This window comes from Aricia agestis, chromosome 3, assembly GCF_905147365.1.
Source record: "Aricia agestis chromosome 3, ilAriAges1.1, whole genome shotgun sequence".
In the NCBI taxonomy this organism is placed as follows: domain Eukaryota; kingdom Metazoa; phylum Arthropoda; class Insecta; order Lepidoptera; family Lycaenidae; genus Aricia; species Aricia agestis.
The window spans coordinates 14,725,702-14,734,516 of NC_056408.1; the positions used below are offsets into that span (position 1 = coordinate 14,725,702).

The following is an 8,815-nucleotide window of genomic DNA, read 5'->3' on the forward strand; positions in this document are numbered from 1 at the left end:
GGCTTGTATAATTTTCAAAATCGGATCAGTATAGTTGACGTGGTTATTGTTGATGTTAATAACATAACATGGGATGAGTGATTGTAACTTATTGTGATGTATATATAAATGGTTACAAATAAACTTGTTTATAAAATATTTATCTCTATTTTGTTACCAACTCATGTTTTAACTAAAATAATTATATTTAAATGAAGGTAGTTTTAAATAACAAAATAGCAAGAGACAATACTAATCGTTTTCGGCATCTGAACCAAAGAGAATGTCATATACTACCGTACATAACAAGAGGTCAGACTTAGAAGAAAAAAAAGAAATGAGCTCAAATAAATGTTTTATTTCAATAAAAATTATTGTACATAGCTAAATAAACACAAAACAATAAAACAGATTTAATCCACAAGGTTTAGGCAACAAATCCGTCCGCTGCTTACGCTCCGATTCCGATCCAGTGGACGCGCATCTTTATACATACACACATAAGTATTATTACTTTGTTTTGTTACACCCTGTACATACGACAGCTGAGGCTCAGGCCAGCTGTATACCACCTCACTTGATCAGAGGATTTTCCCTTAGTGGCCGCACCTCTCATAATCCCATACCTTCCTTCTCCTCCTCCTTAAATCTTCTTAACAACCATTGCCTGCAGACTAAAATGTTGCAAACTAGTACAGGGACCTAAAAATCTGAAATAAATGAAAACTTTTTCATTTACTACATTTCCATACATAAATTATTATAGTTCATAACCTTAACGTGCAATTAAGAGGATACACCAGGGGCTAGAGAAATGAAAAAAAAGTACGTGTAATATCTATAGCTGTCTCCCTTACCTCAAGCCTATACCGCAGAACGCGATAGAGACAACTGCAGAAAATCCAGAAAATCAAAGATTCGTTGTCCCCTGATTCCTTCTCCAAAACTTAACCGATTTAAGTACTTTTTTCATTAAAGATCAAAAAAGGCTTGAGCTGTGTTCCTATGTTTTGCTTTTTTTTGTATAATCTAGCCAAATGTTTTCTGGATGTTTGAACACAGTGGAAAATCTGGCCATTTTTTTGGGTTTTTGAACATTCATATCTTATTTAAGTAATAATTAAATTATGAAAAAAAAGAAAACATAGGGACATTGTATTAGTGGCCGTAAATATTCAGGAAAAAAATTATAACTCTACTAGCATTATCCAGGGCGGAAACAGGGGACAACGTTTGTATGGAATAAAGGGCGGTGTGGACTCCTCTTAATTACTACAATAAATCAATAGACACATTTCAACATTTTCGAAATTAACTGCATACATACTGATACATTATAATAATCTATCTTTTTCATATTATTATAGTTTAAGTTGTAAATTATTATACAAATATGCAAATAATCACTATGACATACTTTGTATTAGAACACAGTATGACATAGTTATGTTTTGCTTCAATTTATCAATTTACGGTTATATTTACATTTTACAATGGCTTACCTTTTGTTTTTCAATAATTAATCCACTAATTTACAATTTTTGAAAGAGTTGCTACAAAATAATTTTCACTAACTGAAAATCGAACTTTGAGTTTTAAACTTCTTCTTCGTCTTTTTTATCAACCAATCACAGTCGATCTTGCTTAAAAATTGCACAGATTATCCAACTTAATTTAGTTGCTACGTTTAAATTTGGAACCCATTTTTTTTTGTTCGAAAGTTTCACCCACCTGCTATAGACTGGTGAGAGCCTTATATAGGTGTATAAGCGTCAAAAGCGTGTAATATTATGTCCTACTTACTAGGACATAACAAAGGAGTCGGTCTGCATATTCCACGTAATAAGAGTGTTAATAAAGGTTTTTAGTGAACATTTAATGCTAGATATTGTTGAGTTATGTGCTTTCGCTAAATAATAAACCATAAGAATGGCCAAAGAATGCCTCAAACACGTGGATTTAACATAAAATACGTAATTTTTGAACAACGTTTTTTGGGCTTTTCAATCGGTATTTTTGTAAGCAAAATGATAATTTGCTAAAAATGTCACATCTATTAACAATTTGGCTACAAACATTGCATAGCTTTTTACATGTGTGTACGGATTCTCATTACTTGAACTATAGTTAATCGATATCATGAACTAATTGACTTTCTTTCCTGTATCATAATGTGCTTCGAAATAATCGACAAATAGAAATATTCAAGAAAATAAACGCACACTACTTGTATGAAAATAAGCACAAAATGGCCACGCGATGACGGGCTAAGACTACATCTAGATACTATAATACTTTATCTATGTTTTTCGTTCCGCCATGACGGCCATGACAATTGACACTATACTGACAGGAGTCAGGACTTGAAAGTTGAATGGGTTATTAATTTGGTTAGAAGAGAGGTTAGAAGTTATCACATTCAGTCATTCTTATTACGGTTTACTACTGTTGTAATACCAAATTAACTTACAAAGGTTTTATAATGGCCCGTTTTAAGAGAGTGTTCTTAAGACTGCCCTTATAAGTGTAATTCCTCTTATTTTGCTCTTGTATTACTCTCTAGACGTACTAAGAGTATTTATCACAACAGTCGAAAGAGTGTGCAAGCGTTGCTGTTAAAGAACTTGAAAGTTTTCACTTTTTTTCACACACAAAGTTGTCACTTCATGTAGGTAAGTATTATTTGTATTCTAATATCATTTAGCACAGAGAAATATAAGATAGTAGGTACTTATTGGTTATTTAGTTTATTTGTTTGACTTGTACTGTCTAGATATCTAAATTATTTGCAAGAGAAAATATGTGACTTTGTTTCACATAATATTCGAATTAAGTATGTACTTTATTTCGAATATTTTGTGGACCAAAGTCACATATTTTCTCAGGCCCACCTATTTAAAATAATATTTATAAAGTGTAAAAATAAAAATTGACGCCAATGCAGATTGATAAGACCAATTATTACTCTTCTTTAAGTTTTAATTGATTAATCTTTTTAGGGTTCCGTACCCAAAGAGTAAAAACGGACCCTATTTATACTGAGACTTCGATGTCTGTCCCGTCTGTCCGTCTGTCTCCAGGCTGTGACTCAAGAACCGCTATAGCCAGACTTCTGAAATTTTCACAGATTCTGTATTTCTGTTGCCGCTATAACAACAAATACTAAAAATAAAATAAATATTTAAGGGGGGCTCCCATACAAAAAACATAATTTTTTGGCCTTTTTTGCTTGTAACCAATAATGGTAGCAGATAGGCACTTGAAATAGTTCACAAAATTCTTAATTATATTTTTTCTTTAATAATTAATAAAAACATTAAAATAAAATAAATATTTATCCCATCCAAAAAACATAATTTTCGGCCAACTTTCGTTCAATAATGGTACGGAATCCGTTGTGCGCGAGTCCGGCTTGCACTTGGGCGATTTTTTATTTTACACTTCCACAATTTAATAATTTATTGGCTGTAGGTAGGTAAGTCTTTTGGTCTTATTACATACTTGCATATGGTAACAATTGGAAGCCATTTATTAATTATAGATGTGTATTGGAAAAATAAGGGTTCCTTTTTAAAGATTATAAGTTACAAATTTACAAAAAAAAATCGGCCAAGTGCGAGTCCGACTCGCGCACTAAGGTCTCTTGTATATTGATTGTACCTTTATTAATGTTGTATCTTTGTTTTAATTGTTACATAAAGAATAAAATTATTTTTTCAGACACATTTGTTGTACTAATATGCCTTATGCCTTTTAAAATAGTACAAACTTTTGAAAAAGGCCGTCCTATGATGATAGCAGTGTATCCCAAGAATGGGAGGCTAATGGAATTTTGTACTGGCCGTGGCCAAATAAAGACGAGAAAACTGGAAAAATAGAAAATTTAACACCCGATACAAATTGGTGCAATTAATAATTAATTGCACCTTGAAACGATCTAATTTAATAATATTAACAGAAGCTGAACACGAAATTGCTAAAATGGAAAGGTTATTAGATACGGAAAATAACACCAACTGCTTTTCTAGAGATTACATAACAAACGAGCAAAATAAAACTAACCAACAATCGTTTAACGAACTAGCTAGAGGGTGTTTGAAAATTGTACGTACCTAATGGAGAATTATAATTACCTACCTATCTCACAAACAACTAAACCGATTTTGACCTCAGCATTTCGCAAGTTGAACAATATCTAAGTAGTACAAAAAATATTTAATCGGACTTGTAGTATCTGTATCACCAGTACATACATACACTTTTGAAAGGCACATTTGTTCAGACGCCTAGGTACCTATGTCATAAAGTGGCATTTTATTTGAATTTTTGTCGGTCGCGACTCGCGGCAGGCCTGTCCCACTCGCGTGAGTAGGCATCGATGATCGAACTGTAAGTACCACCCGCGGGTGGCAAAATATGACAAATCGCTAATCAGTAGGGACTCACAAGCGAGCGGCGCGGTGGCGCACGGGCACGAGTTGTTCGTTGCATACCTGCGTACATCGTACTTACTACCAAAGTTTTTACCCAAAGGATAAAAACGGGACCCTATTACTGAGACTTCGATGTCTGTCTGTCTCAAAGGCTGTATCTCAAGAACCGCTATAGCTAGACTTCTGAAATTTTCACAGATTGCCGCTTTAACAAAAAATACTAAAAACAAAATTAATTTAATATTTAAGAGGGGCTCCCATACAACAAACGTGATTTTTTTGGTATTTTTGCTCGATATCAATAACAGCAATATATGTATAGGCACTTTTAATTAATATTCACGAAATACTCAGTTTTATTTGTACTTTAATAATTTATAATAAAATTTAAATAAATTAAATAATAATTAAGCTCCCATACAAAAAACACAATTTTCAGCATATTTTTGCTGTATTGTGGTGCGCCCTTTGTGCGCGAGCCCAACTTGTACTTGGCCGATTTTATTTCTTAATGACTCGATAAAAATACAATTAAAAAAATCCGCCAGGTCATTGTCTCAAAGTTAACTTAGTTTGCGGTTATGGCAATATATGAAAAATTCGTGAAAATTAGATATGCATCTTTGTGATTTTTTTCTATCGAGAAAATTGTAAGATATCGTGTGTTCGCTCGATACAAGATCATTTTCTTGGAAATATAATGTAGGTAGTATTTATGTTCAGAAAATGAAACAATTCGGGACTTATTTTCAAGCAAGTAGGTACCTATAAAAATTAAAAATTATTATAAAATCGCCAATTGTTGGGTTAGTCGCCCCTTAAGGTTTTCTTATGGGTATTATAAAACAAACACACACGTCACACACATCTCAGCTTATTCTTCGAACTAAATTGCAAAATTTTATTTTTCAGGAGTTTCAATCAGCGAATGAAAATGTGATCACACAAGTTCCGGATACACACTTGCAAGTTATGATCACTGAAGCTTACTCACTTACTAACTCAGATATTACAAATAGTGACATTTTGACATCAACGCCAAATATTGAATTAATGACTCCAAATGGCGCGAAAAATAAAAATTTGATACCCCGTGTGCCTAATCCATTGGCAGCCTCATTTTCACCGCATACTAATGCTAGTACGATCAGCACAAATGAAGCTCTGCACATAATTATGCAAAGAATTGGACGAATTCAAGAAGATATAAAAACTATTACTGAAAATCAGCTAACGCTTTATGAAAACCAGAATACTTTACTGTTGAAATTTACAGAATACCAAACCCAGTGTCAAGAATTCACAAAGCTATCTTGTGAGCCAAGATCAGCTTCCAAAATTTCTGATTTTGAACCCATCGGTAGTGCAAATGAGTTGGATAATTTAGAAATTAGTTTAAAAGATCCTGATTTTAGTTCGAGACTAACTAGTAAATTAGAAGTTTTTTGTGGCAAAGGCAAAAACAGAGGCATTAGTAACGCCTATGCTGTAATTGATGCCCTTTTCCAAAGGAAATTTTTGACCAACTGTTCTTGGACAGGTGGATCGAGAACCGATGATAGCAAAATTGCCCTAAAAGGCTACAAAAATGTTTTTAATTTATTATTTTCTGTATGCCATGCGTCCGATCCTAACTTCAATAAGCCAGACTGTGAGAAATTTTTAAAGACAGTTTTAAAGAATGCACGTCAACGTTGTAACAGCAAACGGATAAGAGTATCCACTGTGCGGCGTCGTCAAAAAAGAAAGAACGACGGCAATGCCGCCACTTCCAAACGATCTCGCCAACTGGGATTCAAAGAAAGCAACATTATAGATAAAGAAGTATGTACGACAGGACCATCGACCGCGTCGGATAATGATAACACTACGGCCGAAGAAGAAGATTCGCTGTGTTAATTATTTTATAAAATGTATAAACACACACTTACTCGTAAATTCACACACACTTTAACGTTCATAGAGCTACATAAGTTACTAGTTGATGTGATCTCAATATAAATTGGTACTTAATAGGCGAAGAACTAACTCTGTCAATTATTAATTAATTTCTAGGGTAACTGATTGGTTATAATTTACTTTATTTCAATTTTTATTTCACTAGTCTCGCGTTAATGATTAATTAATCTCGAAATGGTTTTTCAGTTATTTGCGTACATAATAATTATGTTTCATTATTTAACGTTTTATTATAAGGGTCAAAATAAAATTGTTCAGGTGTATCTCTTCTTAACTCTTTTTGATGTAAGTATGGATAGCATTTGGTTTTCAAAGTACTTTAAAAGTGCAAATAATATTAAAGAGAAATTACACTTTAAAAATAGTCTAATAAGCTGATAAAATATGTCTTCAAACGATTTCTTACAGACCTAATAAGTCTGTTATTAGTTATATTATAATATTATGGTTAATATTAAGGTATTCCTTACATACGTATGGGGAAATTACTAGTTGGGATTCTATTCAGGTTGATTCATTCCTTTGTCGACAATACTGAAACAAACATAAACATCAGTTATATTAATAATATTATAATATGTCCTTTCTTGGGACTCAAAATACATCAATTCTCAATAGGTAGAGGAAACTGGGGACACTAGATCCCTGAGGGACACACGGTACACTCAATTTAAGGAAATTCTACCTATTTTTTTTATGAAATAAGGGGGCAAACGAGCAACCGGGTCACCTGATGGAAAGCAACTTCCGTCGCCCATGGACACTCGCAGCATCAGAAGAGCTGCAGGTGCGTTGCCGGCCTTTTAAGAGGGAATAGGGTAATAGGGGAGGGTAGGGATGGGAAGGGAATAGGGGAGGGTAGGGAAGGGAATAGGGTAGAGGATTGGGCCTCCGGTAAACTCACTCACTCGGCGAAACACAGCGCTAGCGCTGTTTCACACCGGTTTTCTGTGCGAGCGTGGTATTTCTCCGATCGAGCCGGCCCATTCGTGCCGAAGCATGGCTCTCCCTTCTTTCTGATACTACAAAGGAGACTTGGTACATTTTTTTACGGGAGACTTGATTCTATTTTTTGTATGTATTTCTTCCTATGGGAGACATGATCCGCTACTGTTACAAAAGTTACAAATTTTATTCATCTTATTACTGATTAATTATTATGGACGGTTATTTCTTTAGTTCCTTAAGTCGATTTTTTTTTAATTATTCTTGGAGAGAAAATACATCTAACACTCTTGATATAGCCATTTTCTTCTGTCTAATGACCCATGTGTCCCTGACTATGGAATACATGATCCTCTCCTATTTATGAATCTAAACCATGTCTCCCTTACTACGGGAGACTTGATCCGCCCCGGATCAAGTCATTTAACTAGGAGGATCATTCCTCCTTTATATACGGGACACTTGGCGTAAATCTGTTTTACCAGTTTTATTTCAATAACTTTTACAAATATAGTTTAATCCTAATTACCAATACACAGATAGTACTTGGTTAAATTATGCATCGTATTAGTCAAAACACTTGATATATTTCTCAAGAAATGCACACGTGAGATCAGGGGCGGATCTACTATATGGCTTTTTGGGCTGCAGCCCAGGGCCCCGCGAATACAGAGGGCCCCCAACCGAACTGAAACCAATAGACGATATTGTCAAAAATAAAATTTATATAGAATTTTTAAAAATCCGATCATAAGGTTGGCGAATTATCCAAATGCCGTAGGCGAACATTTAGTGAATGAGTGCATTCAGTTAAAATCTTACTTGCTGCAGTCTAAAATATAGTCTATATCTTTCCTCGATAAATGGGCTATCTAACACTGAAAGAATTTTTCAAATCAGACCAGTAGTTCCTGAGATTAGCGCGTTCAAACAAACAAACTCTTCCCAATTATAATATTATATATATAGTCTAGATTAGTATAAATATACCTACATCACTACAGAAAACAGTTTCTTATCAAAATGGCAATTAGTTGAGTAATTAGGTAGGGTCTCTAAGCAGTATTAGCCCAGGGCCCCACAAATTCAAGATCCGCCCCTGCGCGAGATCATAAAATCAAAGTGGTTCCCCCAGTTTCCCCTACCCTTTTCAAATTAATTCAACAGATTACTTTATAGTTTCAAAAGTATGCATACTTTTGAAATTATAAAGTATGGAGTATTGGTAAGATATTTTAACACTCAGTGCACGAGCTCCGAGGAAGAGACATAAGACATCACTCAATGACGCCGCGGCCGGCAACTCCCCTGCACCAAAATTCGTTTATTACGCGGGAACCTACCCTGTAATTATTTCCAATGTCCTTTGCTCAAGACTCAAGACTCAAGGTATCCCCATACCAAATTTCAGCAAAATCGGTTCAGCGGTTTGAGCGTGAAGAGGTAACAGAGACATCGCATTTAAAATATTAGTATGGAACTTTATGGAAGTATGGATA

The 8,815-nt window shown here is 34.3% G+C and overlaps 1 protein-coding gene across 4 annotated transcripts; it reads left to right on the top strand.

Annotated features, from left to right (window-relative positions):
* The first annotated feature begins 2,349 nt into the window (after positions 1–2,349).
* Positions 2,350–6,475, top strand: LOC121725251. 4 transcript variants are annotated; one of them, XR_006035350.1, is made up of 2 exons: positions 2,350–2,651; positions 3,700–3,866. XR_006035350.1 is itself a non-coding variant. In XM_042112117.1 (2 exons), the coding sequence occupies exon 2, from the start codon at positions 5,385–5,387 to the stop codon at positions 6,309–6,311; it is 927 nt and encodes a 308-aa protein (XP_041968051.1). In that variant the 5' UTR covers positions 2,350–2,651; positions 5,325–5,384; the 3' UTR covers positions 6,312–6,475. The 4 variants fall into 4 exon arrangements, 3 of the variants coding, with proteins under 3 accessions (XP_041968051.1, XP_041968050.1, XP_041968052.1); XM_042112117.1 differs by lacking the exon at positions 3,700–3,866 and adding an exon at positions 5,325–6,475; XM_042112116.1 differs by lacking the exons at positions 2,350–2,651; positions 3,700–3,866 and adding exons at positions 3,907–4,083; positions 5,325–6,475.
* Positions 6,476–8,815: the final 2,340 nt, after the last annotated feature.